Here is a 14,970-nt window from a genome sequence, read left to right as displayed (position 1 = left end):
GCTGGTGTAGCTCAGCGGATTGAGCGCCAGACTCTGAAGCAAAGGGTCACCGGTTTGATTCCCAGTCAGGGCACATGCCTGGGTTGCAGGCCAGATCCCCGGTGTGGGGGTAAGCAGGAGGCAACTACACATTGATGCTTCTCCCCCTCTCTTTCTCCTTCCCTTTCCCTTTCTCTAAAAATAAATAAATTTTTTAAAAAATTAAAGGAGAAAAGGAAGAGAAGGACTGGGCCCTGAGACTCTGAGTAAACTTGGATGAATGTAAAGGAAAGGAGTTCCTGTTTGTTTGGCTTCCCTGCTGCAGGGACTGAAATGTGCAGCTCCAGGGAGGGAGAGGTGTCCGCTTGCGCAGAGAGAGGTGCTGCTCCGTTCAGGCCTGTTACTTTTTTCTGTGACCATTTTCCTGCCATTATCTGAAAATGTTGTGCTAGGTCATCTAGGAAAAGATTGTTTGTTTGTTTATAGGGCATTTGTGGTTGGTCACTCATTTGTCCCTGATTGCCACCATCATTCTGAGCTCAGAGGGGTCTCATTTCTCAGAAGCTGAGCTGCCCTCCGCCGTCACCTTTTTGAAATTGGAATAAATTGCAGAGGAAATTGAAAGCGGCGATCCTGTCCCTCTGTGTTTGGCCACCGACAGTGTCCAGTGGAGACACGGTCAGGGGAGGGCGGGGCACGAGGGGCAGCTTCTGGCCCCCCTCAGGCTTTCCTGCTTGTATGCGAGCCCCCCCCCCACCCCACCTCTCAGCTCCAGAAGCAGCTGTCCGAGCTGGACGAGGACGACCTGTGTTACGAGTTCCGGCGAGAGCGCTTCACCGTCCACCGGACCCACCTGTACTTCCTGCACTACGAGTATGAGCCCACCGCGGACAGCACGGACGTCACCCTGGTCGCCCAGCTCTCCATGGACAGGTAGGACTCGCGGGCCCCCTCCAACAGACCCCTCACTGCCATCCATCCCCTGGTCAAACAGAGAAGGGACAGAGGGCCTGGCGCTGAGACTCTCGGAGCCCGATAGGGTGGGGCTTGTGTCTGCCCACCACAACCTCCCCCCTCCCCCCGCCCCAGCACTGAAAACCCGGGGCTCTTGTCTTTTGGTGACAGCCATGGTTTTGAAGATGGAGAGAAGGAGTGATTCTAAGAAATGGAGCTCTGCTTAAGTTACCTCAAGGAGAAGGGGGTGCATTGTTGGGAAACACGCCGACTGGAGCTTTGGTCTCTGCGGGAAAGTGATGGTGTTCTGTCTCCTACATGTATCCAGGCAGCAGAGACGGATCGAGCCCTTATCCGGCAGCGCTGACCTGACTCCCACTCTCATGAGGCTCGCCGTCTGGTGCCCTGGCTCTCAGCCTTGGCTGGGGACAGGCTGAGTCACCTGGGGAGCTCTTAAAACAAATTTATGCCCAGGCTCCATAGAAGGCCAGGCACATAGGAACCTCTGTGGGGTGGAGGTTGTATTGTTCTCAGTTTCTGGCGTGCAGCCAGAGTTGAGAACAGGGGGCTGGTGTGTACACAACTGTAAACAGCCGAGTGATGATCGCTGTGGTGAGTGCTTTAAAGGAACCGGGATAGATAATAACAATGTCAAGTGAGGGACCTTCTTCAGGTGATATGGTCAGGGGGAGTCTTTGTAAAGGGGGGACATTTCTGCAGAGACCTGGAGGGTGAGAAAAGGAGTCGGGCATACGAGTGCCTGAGAAAGTGTTTTCCAGGGGGCGAAATAGCAGGTGCACAAGCCCTGGGGTGGGAAGGCTGCACATGGAACACCTGATGCAGCCCAGTGTAGCGGGGCGTGGAGGGCTAGGTGCCCGAGCTGAAGGGGATAGGACGTTAGACGCTCATACATTACTCGGACTTTGTCCTAAGTATGTCAAGAAGTTATTGAAGAAATGTATACAGTTACTTGATCTAACTTATGTTTTTTGAACACATCTCTCTGGCTGCCAGGCAGTGGGTAGACTCAAAGCCCCAAGGTCACGCACTGAGAGCCACACTTTTCTATCCCTGGCTGTCCTCCCACTGTGTGCCCCCTCCCACCTCTGCTCACCAGCTTCTTCTTTGGTTTGCACATGGCCCATAGTGGCTGCCCTTGCCCCAGCTTCCTTCATATCATCCCTCCTCACCTGCCACAGTTAGGAAAGGAGTTTGGCTCGTTCTGCCCCTGAGCTTCCTGGGAGATGCCTGTCCAGCCTGGGGCTGCTGTTCCGTGGGGTCCTTCTCGGGAGTAAGCGAGTTAATGCCCGGACAGTGCTGAGAACGGTACCTGGCATCCTTAACTGTCTGATGAATGTCAGTTGTTATTGGTCACAAATGACTGAAGAATGTGCAAACAACAAAAGAACAAGCACTGGGACATGAAAGGTTAACAGAAAGTCATCCAGGGGTTCTGGGGAGCGGGCGGACGTTGTACCTGGTGGCATCTGGGACTGGTTCATGCTGAGTGCGGCTGACTGATCCAGGAGGAAGCCCATTCCTTGCCTTCTGATTCCTATTGGCTCAAACCTGTCAGGCTCCCAGAGATGCTCCACAAGGGACTGACCTAAGCCAGCCTCCTGGAGTCACCCCTAAACTTCTGTGTCCCCTTGGCTTCTCACCTAGTTTTTGGTTTGTGTGCCTGCACGCTCTCCCACCAAGCCGCGCATTGACAGACCCAGGAGCCCCCTAACGCACTGTGACGAGTACCGCCATCCTGGCAGCACCCCAGGAATTCCAGGCCCTAACGAGAGACACTTAGCGGGACATAATCAAAGAGAGTAAAGCCATCCTACAAGTTGATGAAGCCGTGAAATTCCTCCTTCCCCTCCACCCTGCACATCCGATTGTGATGCCGCAGACTGATTGGTGCCTGCCGGATTGGTCCTTAATTCAAGAAACGTTCCTGGTGTGTTTGTAAACCTCTGAGTGAAAAGTAGGTCCCATGTGAATGTCACAGCGAACTGGGGGAGGCCGTGTAGAGTTCCATTCAGAGCCAGTGAACGTTGCTGGCCCCGGCTTACCCTGCGAGCCCTCCCGGGACTTTGCTCCCATCCTGGCAGCCCTCAGGGCCCCAGGTGACCTAACACCTGCCCACTCCCAACATCTCCCCTCCCTCTGCCCCTCACTCGCCCCCATTGTGTCCCCACTGGTCCTGTGTCTTCTTGCTTGAACATGCTAAAACTCCGTTTTAGTCCAAGGGCTGTTCCCTCTTCTTGAAAAACTTTTCACCCAGAGTTTCTGGAGGCTGGATCCTGCTCATTGCCAAGGTCTCAGATTTTACCGGCAGCAGGAGAGCCCTCAGAGCTACTCTTTGTCCTGTTTCCTGTTGCCTCTCTAGCCCTTAATTCGCTCTGAATTTATCTAGGATAATATTTTTCTCCCCCCACCTCCTCCCCGACACACACTAGAAAGGCACTTCCAAAGTGCAGGAACCTTATCTTTCTTGCTCATCCTGGGATCCAGCTCAATACCTGCCCATCGTAGGTATTAGGTGCGTATTCGCAGGATGAATGCATGTTCGAAAGCCAGAAACAGAGCCTAAGGCGGAAGCCGCCGCTGCCATAGACTGAGCTCCTGCTGCACGTCTAGGGTCGTGTGGAACGCTCCCTCGTGGGAGAGCAAGCAGGCCCGTCCTGGAGCCGTGAGGCTCCAAGGGCAGCCAGGAGCGGGCCCCACCCACCACACAAGTGCTGTTTAACTCACCAGCTTGTGTCCTGTTTGGTACTGTTTCGCAGACCAAAGCGAGTCACAGGGCCAGCCCAGAATCGGGGGGCGGGGGGGGGGGGGGGGGNGGGCCGGAGGGGGGGGGGGGGGGGGGGGGGGGGCGGTTGTATTACCAAAGGATGTGGCTAGCAGGAGGGGAATGATCTGCAGCCATCGTGTGACCTACAAAGGAATCATTACCCCCCATGTGTACACGTGGGCAGGAAAGCTTGAAGGACCATCATCCCTTGCTCGGGGAATCCAACACAGCTTAGGGTTCAAACCCAGGTATGTCGGACCCCAGAAGCCACAGTTACACCTCTGCCCCAGTCCACCCACTGGGCTCCAGTGGACCAGATGGAATCCACCACCTTGTGGGGAGGGGGTCCCCCTTTTCAGCAGAGGCTGAGACACTGGCCTGGACTGCTTCGGCTGACCGTCATTCAGCACTGGTCTCTCAGGTTTCTGATACTTGGTGGTCCCATCCCCCCGCCTGCTACTTGGTTGCTGCACAGACTGTGTGAGGCTTCCTGCCTCCCGGGGGCTCCCTGGGGCAGCCCCCGCCTATTTCTACATCCGACCAGTCCGGAGCCCTTGCCCTCCCTATCCCTCCCTATCCCAGCATGAGACGGAGATGGGTTCTGCAGCGGATGGAGAAACTCACGGGACACAGTCGGGACTGTGGGTCCTGGTGTTAGCTTCTCACTCATTCCTTGGGTTCACCAGCGAGCTGCCCTCCTCTCCGAGGCTGCGCTCTTTCATCATGAAAATGGTATCATCAGACTAAAAAACCTCTAGGAGTCCTTCCAAGCAGACAGTTCTATAGTTCGGGGATTACTCGTTGTCTCTGGAAATGCTATTGGCCCAGGTCCTCACTGTGCCAAGCACTTGGTCTCCCTGTAAGGGACAAAGAAAGACCCAGCCCAGAACTTTGCATCAACAAGAACACACGAGGGTAGACCTTGGGAATGGGTGTGGGAAGAGGCCCGCCCCAAGGGTGACTGGGCAGAAAGAAGGAACAGGGACGCATTGACACCTAAACAAGACCACAGTCTTATTCGATGAATCAGGCAGCGAGGAGAAGGCATTTGGGGGCATTTTTCCTAGCCTGACACCAGTCTGTACTGAATAATGACCTGGATCCCGGGTGTTGATATCGGACAGACCTGAGTGTGAATCAGCTTCTGCACTTTGTAGCTGTGTGACTTGAAACAAGTCGGGTAAAACAGTGCTGAAAATCTCACCTTCATAGTAGCGGTGAATGTAACCTGTGGCACGGCCCCCTTGTGGCCGGCCCACTGTACCCAACTGATGAATGGCAGGGATTGACCGTATTGCCATCCTGTGTTATGACAACCTCCGTGGGGCACTGTTGGTGAGGTCCTGGCAGAAAGCTTGGCTGTGAGGGAGGAACGCTTGGAGAGACCGGGGCTGGTGGCAGAGTAGAAGTGGGCTCTGTCATCATTGCCTGTGGCTCGCCGAGGTTCCACGGAGCATCTGGCCCCATGCTCTGTGAAGCCACATGGGTGTGACACTTGCCACACCAGCAGCACCTTCTCCTGAGACCCTGAAGTACTTTGAGTCTCTGTTCCGACTCCAAACCTTTTGCAGAGCTCAGAAGAAGGGCTGTTCCTGGGAGGGACTTGTTCCTCGCTTGCGAAACTCGGACACAAAGTCAAAAACCAAGTCAGTGGGAGAATCCGCAGCAGGACCTGGCCCCCACATCCCACTCCCTCCAGCAGCTCTTACCTCCACATACTAGAAATGGCCCTTGCCTTTGACCCCCCAAATGTCAAAGGCTCCGTACAGACACCCTACCCAGTGCAGAGCTCCCCACTCCTTTCACAGAAGATGAACCTGAGGGGCAGGTGGGATCACTCCAAACCGCAGATGCGCAGAGCCTGGCACGGCCCAGGGCCCACAGCAGGGGCTGGATGCGAATTTCAGAGGTCCAGCTTTGTGGGGAATGTGATGCCCCAGAACAGCCAGCTCTGGTCAGTTTGATTAGCAAGCGTCATAAAGTGTGAGGAGTGGAGGTCATTTTATCCCGTGAATGTCTTCCTCCTTCAAAGAGAAGAAGGAAGCAAATCGGGCAGAACTACTGAGAGGAAACCGCGAAAGCCCATCCAGAAAGCCATGGGTGCCGGGCGGCTGTGCTCCGTTCCTTTTGTGTGGGAGCACAGCAGTGCGAGGAATCTCTTTCCCCGAATTGTCCGACTGAAGTAGGCATTCTGACTGGGAGACTGCTGATTGTCTGCCTCTTGCTGGGTCGGAAAAAAAACTGAAATAGGCTTTTGCTTTTTCTTAACCATAGGTTTTATGGAGCGGGTGCTTCTAATGCCTTTGGGGAAAGAACTGTCTTCATGGATTTCTCTCCGTTCTCACAGAGCCCGCTCCTTGTCGGAAGTGCCTTTTGTTTTTTCTCTGGGCCCCGTTGTTCCCCAGCCCTCCTTGGCTGGTGCCTCTCAGGTGGCCTTGCACAATGGCTGTGGTCGTGGGACAGTGGGGCTCCAAAGAATAAAGACAGACAGCATCACCCCAGCCACTTTTGTCCCCAACATTCACATGTTTTTCCGTTTCTTTTACCAAATGGTAAAAGGCCAGTATTATTTCCTTCTCACTGCTCCCCCCGCAAGGCCCTATCCAGGTACCTATTTGTACGTCTGGTCCCAGCCCAAGAATCAGTGCCAACTAGACCTCTGGAGTCTCAATGCTTGCATCAGGAGAACGAGGAGGAGGTGCACAGGGTTGCTGGCAGAATTCTGGAGGCCGTCTGGTGCATAGTAATGAGTCAACTGTGGTTATTATTACTCGTGTGTTTACTGCTTGCTGTAAGGCTCCTTGTAACTCATGGCCTCAGTTCGGCTCAGTCTTCTGTGGCTGGTCCCTGCTTCAGAAGCTCAGTAGAGCTATATTAATCTTTGCTGAGAGGGAGGAAAGGGAGAGGAGTTTTCAGCTGGAAAGGGATCTCGAGATCATTCAAGAGGACCTTCCCCGCCCCTTTGCAAAGGAAAGGCCTGTCCTGGGGTGTGACTCTCAGTGTCATTCAGTCAGAAGCAGACAAAGAGTATGGCCATTTGGCGGACGAAGGAGCCGAGGTTTGGTGATCTGCCCAGTCACACGGTGATTTGTACTCAGGCTGGTGGGGGGGGGCTGCCCCCAGGCGGCCAGGGGGAGGGCTCGAAGACGGGACCAGCTGTGGCTCACCTGCCCTGTCTCTCGCAGGCTCCAGATGCTTGAGGCCATCTGCAAGCACTGGGAGGGGCCCATCAGCCTGGCGCTCTACCTGTCCGACGCCGAGGCGCAGCAGTTCCTCCGCTACGCACAGGGCTCCGAGGTGCTCATGGGCCGCCGCAACGTGGCCTACCACATCGTGTACAAGGAGGGCCAGTTCTACCCCGTGAACCTGCTGCGCAACGTGGCCATGAAGCACGTGGGCACGCCCTACATGTTCCTGTCCGACATCGACTTCCTGCCCATGTACGGGCTCTATGAGTACCTCAGGTGAGGGCCCGCGGGCCGCAGGCCACGTCCACCAGGGCCAGCCCGCCCCTGGGGTCGCCCCAAGGCTTCCTCTTCCTGGTGCACAGACTGGCCCCATGAGATGTTGGTGGCGGAGCGTGGTCTAGGAAGCATCTCTGTTGTCTCCCAGTCTCACGTCCTCTCTGTAGCTTCTATGAAATTGTCCTTCCTCATCCAGTTTGGGGTCGAACATCTAACCGTTCTAGAAAGATCACTGCCTGTGCTGTGAAACAAATCAAAGTGACAAAGTCCTCGCAGAGTGCCAGGCACTGTTCCAAGTGGTTGACGAGTAGGCCTTCGCCCCTCGCCCTGCAGGGCCTGCCATGGGTACTGTTACTGTCTTCACTGTGCCAGTGGGAGGCTGCGGGAGTGAGCCTGGGCTGCTAACCCCGGGTTACAGGCCAGGTCATCACGCAGGGGCTGGGGCCCAGCGTGGCCAGGCTGCCTCCAGGCCCTGGGCTCACTCACCATCACCGCCGTCTCTCTGCCTCTCCACTGGCCCTCCGAGTCTTCCCCCAATGGAGGGCCAGGCATCCAGGGGTAGGGGAGCACTCCGCCCGTGACAGCTGTAGATGGCCGTGTGGGGAATGCCATTTTTCAAAGAACAACAGTCGGAACTGAACAGGACTGTAGCGTTCATACAGCCCTGAAGTTCTCCACGTGAGACAGCTAAAGTCACAAGGTGTAAGCGGTCAGACATTCCAAGTCCTTCATTGCTGTCATTTGTCAGCGTGAATGACCTCTGGCCAAGAGAGTGCTTGCCTGCATCCGGGTACCGTGAGCGGTGGTTTGCACATATTAATTACCCCACTAGATCAGAACGTCAAGCTCAAAAGGCAGGCATGGCGACCCCCACCCCCGCCTTTACCTCTGGAACAGTGATGCTCGGAATAGTATGGTAATCCACCGAAGGCGCACGGCTGGCTCTGGGATTTGAACCAAAGTCAGTCAGACTCTGCCCTGTGTCGATGCTTGTCTGGCTGCTCTGGGCTCTGTGACCGTCCCAAATGGAGCAGGATCTGACCTTTCTCTTTACCCTCCCTTCCTCCGTGTGTGTATGTGAGTGTGTGTGTGTTTGTATGTGAGCGTCTGTCTCTTTCTGTGTATCTTTCCGTCTTTCTGTCTCATTGTCTCTATCCCTCTTAAAAGAGCTTCCAAATGCACAGACACTCCTGTCCTGAAACTGGCGTGTGGGTGTGATGTGGGCGCTCTCCTGCCCTGCTCTCTGTCTACTCCCGAGCCGGGTTGCTTCCAGGGTTGTGTTGGGCGTTCAGGGCATCAGTCCCTCCCCTGTGAGCAGGAGGAGCCCCTTCCAGCCTCTCCGTTAAAACAGCAGTGTGAGCGACCTTGGGGCAGCACAACCCTCCCTCACGGATAAAGGGAGGCATCTACCCAAAGAGCCTCTGCTGTGGTACAGAGCCCTGTGAACCCCAACTGTGGGCCGGCAGGGGGTCCTGCTCCAGCTGCAGCAGAGCCCAGAACCCAGTGTGTGGAGTGAGGATGCCCCCGTGTGGCCAGACAGGGCTTTCAGCTGCTGATTCCCATGGATTCTGAAGTCTGGCCGTTTTCAGAGGACCTGCACTGGGTGTCAGGCGGGGCTCCCAAAGGAACAGATGGTGGGGACGAGGGCCACCTTGACTAAGAAGAGGGAGGCTTCAGGACCCCGGCCCATCCTCCACCCTTCTGGGGCTCTTCCACGGGAAGACTGGCCCTATCTTAGAAGTCTGTGTTCCCTGCTCTCCCCAGCTTAATACTTTACCTCATGGCGTCATGTTTGCAAAAACATTACACGTGAGCACTGTGGTTTTATGTTGTCTTCCTGCGTTGTATTGATCAAAGGTGCTCAGTCAGCGTGAGGTACCCAGTCTGCCCACTAATTCATCGTCACTTAACTTGGAGTCACCTGACGTTTTAGCCACCGTGGTCCCTTATCGGAGTGTGTGTGGTTCAGAGCTCAAAAATACTGCACATTGCTCCCAAGACTCCCCGCCTTTCTTCCCAAGCCCTGCAGAAGTCCAGGGACCCTGAACTGAGGAAAAACGACCTCACCTCGTCCTTATTCATTGTGCACGTGGGAACCGAGGCCAGAGACGAGGATGACTTGCCCGTCTAGAGTGAAACGATAGTGTCGCCTTCCTGGTTTTCCTTCTCCTCCATCCATAGTAACTGCCCATCTTCCCGTTCATTTAGTAGGTAAAGATGTGTCAGACACCTACTGTGTGCTCCCTTGTCTATGGACCATGCGTATCGGAACTGTGCATCAGGAGCTTACAAAAAGCCAAAGCCACAGTGGAAGGCACAGGTTCTTTAGGGCCTGTGATGGGGTGTCCAGGTGGCATGAACCTAGTCCGAGGTTGAAAGGAGCTTCGGAGAAGATGTCCTGAGGGAGTTAGGGGGCTGAGCTCCAGTTAGCCGGTAGGGGCAGGGTTCCAGGCTGGGGGAGACATCACACTGATGACACAGAGATACGAGCCAGGTGGTCTTGCAGGCCTCCTCATAAACTGTGCTAAGGAGTCTGGACTTTGTGAGCATCACTGAGCACGGCGCAGTTGGGTGCGCAGGGAGGGGAGAGTGTCCGGTCACACCGTGGAAGGAGCACAGTCGGCAGGACCAGAGGGAGGAAGTGAGTTAGGGCGCTCCTGCATCAGTCCACGGGAGAAGTGGCGGGAACCTGGTGGGAGGGTTAGAAGTCATAGCAGACACAGGTAGGTGGACCAGGGAGAGATCCTGCCACTGAAAGCAATACCTGTGTGCACAGGTGTGCAGACATTGAACGGGAAGCTTTCAAATGTGGCTTCTGGAAACTTCCTTTGAAATGCCTGTACTGCCCAGAAGCCCTGGCCTGCTTCGGCCTGTTTCTCCTGCCGGCCCCTCTCCATCCGCTGTGCCCACGTCCTTCCTGAGTCTGAGGCACTGACTTGGAGTGTAGTGGTGGGCAGGGCACTGGCTGGGACCCCGGAATCCCGGAATCCTGTTCCAGCTCACACTCTCTGCCTTGGCAAACTGTGTGGCTTGCAGGGATTCTGCTTCTTCAGCCCCTTTCCTCGTTGTGAAATGAAGAAAGGGACTTATATCAGGAGTCACAGGTGCCCGTGGAGGGCCGGGATCTTGGCCTATAGGAGCCAAGAATGCCGAGTAGCATCCACTAGGAAAACCACAGCCCAAACCTCAGGCAGTTGGTGTCTCTCCACTCAAATTGTGGAATTCCTGCCCAAGGGGGGAGCAGGGAAGGAGGGCAGGGCTAAGGTCTGCGTGTTTTCTAGAGAAGGTGGAAGTCTGGATTGGCATATTTCAACCTCTAATATTGACCACTTATTGAAAAAAGAAAATGTTGTCGAGCCAGACCAACGTGTCCTCAGGCTGCATGGGGCCTCCCGCCCCCACTCCCGACTGCTGACGTGTGACCTCCGGCCTGCGTAATCCCTAGGCAGCAGGATTTTGAGAATTGAGAAAGAATATGATTCTACCAGAAGCCCCAAACAAGCACGCACTGTTCTTTTCAGGCAAAGATAAACGTATTGATTTGCCATTGGCTTAAGGAACATTTTTTCCATTGAGTTCGATAGATTTGTTTATAATCCATCATAACATGATGGGTCATAACATAGTTATGTTTGATCCATGGTGGATCAAAACACGGATATGCCTTGTGCTCAGTGTTGTACCAGTGGTTTGGGGTGAGGTTAAGGGTGCCGTTTGCCAAGGTGGTCGTGGACACCAGTAAGACCAGTTCGTTCCCCTAGAGACTGACTTGTCCAGCGTGGATAACCAACAAAATGCTCTGCCCAAACACTGTTAGAATATTAATGTTAAAAGCGATGATAGCATCATTCCCCCTGCTTAAAACAGTCGATGCGTAACTATCTCTGTCTAGCACAATTCCATAGCAAGACAGAGACGCTTTTGTGAAATGGTTTTTTTCTCCAACATTTGTGGGGCGTGGGGAGACGATAGTTACAATTTATCAAGCCCTTACCATGTGCCACCAACTCTGCCAGGTGCTTTGGGTCTGTCACCTCTGTCCTTCACACCTCCTTACGAGGTCAGTGTGATTCCAGGTGACCCAGCGGAGGCCCCAGAGGGGTTAATCTGGGGACAGAGGAGGAAGGTGGCCTTCCCCTCTGGGACAGCCTGCTCCCTCATGGCAGGGGGGGCAGGTCACTCTGAAACCCAAGGATACTGGAGCAGGCTGACTGGCAGCCCTCTCATTGGACCCCCAAACCTTAGTAACCTTTTTGGGGCCTATTTGGGTACCAAAAAAGTTGAGCATCATAGCTCCCTAAGTGGTTGCTTAGCAACCAGCTAACATTTTTAACAAAAACAGATCAGTTGGAAAATAAAGAAGTCACATATATGCACGGATGTAGCTACAGTTTCATGAACATCTCTCTCCTGCCCCTTGACTTGGCCATTAAGAGGGCAAGTCTCTTGCGGGGGCAGTGCAGGTACGCAGCCACAGTGAATGCCCTGCCCCTTGGCCCACTCACAGCACTCGGTATTGAACTTTTTTGCCAGGCCCCCACCGCCAACCCCTACCATCGCAGACCTCTCCACCGTGAGTGCAGCCTGGGTCACTTCTCTCCATTTTCTTTCTTACAAACCCTCTTTATTTCCTTTCTTACAACATGAGAAACTATATGCTCCTATTCATTCAAGAAAATGTTTAGTGAGCACCTGCTGTGTGCCAGGCAGTGTGCCACATTGTGACAGGGTGGTCCCTGGGTCATTCAGCCCTGCGCTTAGTGCTGTGTATTCTTTACCTGGCACCAGCTTGACCCTGGCCAGGGTACCTAACCTGTCTGGCTGTCCTCATCTGCAAAACGGCAATCATGTTATTTCTTCCCTCTAAAGATCCTGGGAGGATGGACTGTAACAGCGTTTGGAAAGCACCTACCACAAGGCCTGGGGCGTTCTTTGTTCCATGAATAATCAGCGCACGTCTACCTTGGCCGGCTGCCTCTGTTCCAGACTTTGGGGGTCCCCGCGTTCTCGGGGGTTGCATTCCAGGGGTGCTCCCGCTGGGGGTGCTGGTGTTGCTGTTCCTGTCATCAGTACAGACAGAGGTCGAAGGTCCAGGAGCTCAGACCCACAAGCAGGTGACCTAGTGCCATGGGCAGGGGAGGCCTCGGAGAGAGGTGTTAGCTGAGTCTGGGCTTGAAGGACTAGCAGGAACAAAGGCATGAAATATCATGTGTTTGAAGAATGTTCCAGAATGGCAGAGCAGGGCAGACAAGGCAGGTTTCTCACCTCTTTCACCAGCCATGGTGAATCCTCATCTTTGCTCAATGCCCTAAGGTTGAAATGTCTCCTCTGCTTTGCAGACGGTGCCTTGACTGTCTGGGGGACAGGGCAGAGTGACAGATGTCAGTGTTACTGTGTTCTCTCCGGGATGGCGTCCAGCCGCCCTCCTCCATCCCATTTGTGTGGTATAATGGCGCTCTATAAATACTTGTTGAATGAGCACAGGAATTTGAACAAGGCCAGTAGAGGTGGCACCAAGCAAGGCCAGCTGGCTGCCCACCGAGAGATGGGCAGAGATGTTACCAGATGGCATTCCCTTAGGTTAATTCATCAGTTTAATCCTACTATATATAACACTCAATGTTTAGTGAGCACTTATTATGTGCCAGGCACTGTTACAAGCACTTTTGCCTGTATTTGGTCATTTAACCTCACAATTCATTGTACAAAGGAGGAGGTTTAGCTTAAGTCACACGCCCACAGGCACAGCATTACTGAGTGGGCAACCGGCTTATCCTGGGCTTATCCAAAGGCGTTTAACCTGTTTACTGATCCAATTGCCTGATGGGCCCATCTCCGTCGCCATGGCCATGGCCATGATCATCATCACAGATGGTACCTATCGAGTTCATTCTGTGCATCAGGGAACTGTCTTAACCTCTCCACGAGATCATCTGTTTCATCCTCACAAAACCCCACAGCCCTGTACTAACACTATCCCCAGCTCACAGAGAAGAGAACTGTGCCACAAGGATGGCGCTTGCTCAAGAGCACAAGCTGGGGAGTGTCCAGGTAGGACCCGAGTCTGGGCAGTCTGCCCAGAGCCACTTTCTTAACTCCGGAGCTGTGGCTGCCAGTGACCCACGGCCAGCAGGTGACACAGTGCCCGTGCGGGCACAGAGGATGCTTCCCTGCTGCTGCTGACAGTAAACATCGGGGCAACAGGGCAATTGCACAGGGTGGTGGTGCGAATTACTTAAGGTGATGAATACAGAGTTCCTGGCACAGAGCTGGGAGCCTGTGAACTATAGCTCTTTTATTTTCTTTCTTTTAATTTCCCCCCAAGCTCATTGTTAGCTTCTCTGCCTTCCCTACCCCTCCCTGAGGGACAGCCTCTCCCTTTGGATATGTTAATGCCCTCGGTTTAGGAGCCTTTCTGGGCTCCCCAGATGACTCGACTCCCCGCCCCCCCTCAGCTCTGACCTCGTCCATTGTGTGTAGATTTTCCGTTTACACTCTCTGTGGGCAGCCTTATCTCCCTCATTTGCAAATCCTGGCTATTGTCCCCACACACCTCCTGGAAGCCTGTCTGCCAGGAGCTCATTTCCTTGGCAACTGTAATAGAATCTGAGCAAACCCTATCACCTGGCCTCCAGTTCAGGCAGTGAGTCAAGGAGGAATGGGCTGCGGCTCCACAAAAACAGAGCCCGTAACAAGCACAGCTCTGCCCTGCTGCTTCCTTCCTCTCTGCCCTGGGGTAGGTGGCTGAGACCTGAGAGGCGTTACTCAGATGATTTCTCCTTCTTACATCTAGTCCTGTTGAAGCTGGGCAGTTTGAAGGGGATGTGGGGGACCGCTGGAGACAAAGGGGCTTCTCATAGCCTCCCTAAGTCTCTCTCACATGCACACACACGTATGTGTACACATACATGCACCCGTACCCTTCCTTGATTGATTATATCACTGATTGATTATAGCGGTGGCCCCATTAGCCCCCATCTGTCAGCTCCGTCACTGGTTCAGCTCACACCGTGCCCACACACTAGCTCCAGGAATAAACTGAAATCTGAAGAAAGTATGGGTGAAGCTCAGCGCCATGCCTCAGCCTTCTCTTCAAACGGGGACCACCCAGATGCACCCATGTGTCCTGTGAGCCTCCCAGCAGCACACAGGTGCACAGGCAGGCTGAGAAGGACCGGGGGAGGAAGAGGCACACACTCACGCGTGCCTTCCACATACCGGGCATGGTGATAGGCGTCAGACCCATGTTACCTCCTTTTTTTATTGTTGTTCAAGTACAGTTGTCTCCATTTTCCCCTCACCACGCCCTCCCACCCCAACTATACCCACCCCCACCCTGATTTGGCTTCGTCTACGTGTCCTTATACATGTTCTTGACGACCCTTCCCCTGTCCCCCCACTGGCCCCTCCCACCTTTCCTCTGGCCACTGTCAGTTCTTAATTTTAATATCTCTGGTTATATTTTGTTTGCTTGTTTGTTTTGCTAACTAGATTCCACTTACAGGTGAGATCATATGGTATTTGTCTCTCGCTGTCTGCCTTATTTCACTTAGTATAATGCTCTCCAGTTCCATCCATGCTATTGCAAAGGGTAGGGGTTCCTTTTTTCTGCTGCGTAGTATTCCATTGTGTAAATGTACCATAGTTTTTTCATCCACTCGTTTACTGATGGGGTATGACTACCTAGTCAGTGGTAAGTGCTTTTATGCCCAGGATGCAAGTGGGGAGGTGAGGCTGCAGACAATAAATGTGCGTGAAGGGCCTGTGTGTTTCATCCCAGTTCCTCTG

At 53.9% G+C, this 14,970-nt stretch overlaps 1 protein-coding gene across 1 annotated transcript in view; it reads left to right on the top strand.

The window, feature by feature from the left end:
* Window positions 1–14,970, top strand: part of LARGE1 (LARGE xylosyl- and glucuronyltransferase 1) — a 448,405-nt gene that overhangs the window by 419,200 nt on the left and 14,235 nt on the right. Inside the window, exons 11-12 of the mRNA XM_037068553.1 lie at window positions 749–912; window positions 6,904–7,182. Coding sequence (XP_036924448.1) covers window positions 749–912; window positions 6,904–7,182 — 443 coding nt within the window. The remainder of the gene's footprint in view (window positions 1–748; window positions 913–6,903; window positions 7,183–14,970) is intronic.

The sequence above is a fragment of the Sturnira hondurensis genome, unplaced genomic scaffold (assembly GCF_014824575.4).
Source record: "Sturnira hondurensis isolate 20B ecotype Veracruz unplaced genomic scaffold, ASM1482457v3 Scaffold0017436, whole genome shotgun sequence".
In the NCBI taxonomy this organism is placed as follows: Eukaryota; Metazoa; Chordata; class Mammalia; order Chiroptera; family Phyllostomidae; genus Sturnira; species Sturnira hondurensis.
Note: the sequence above shows the minus strand (reverse complement) of the source record. Positions and strands in the feature narration are given on the sequence as shown.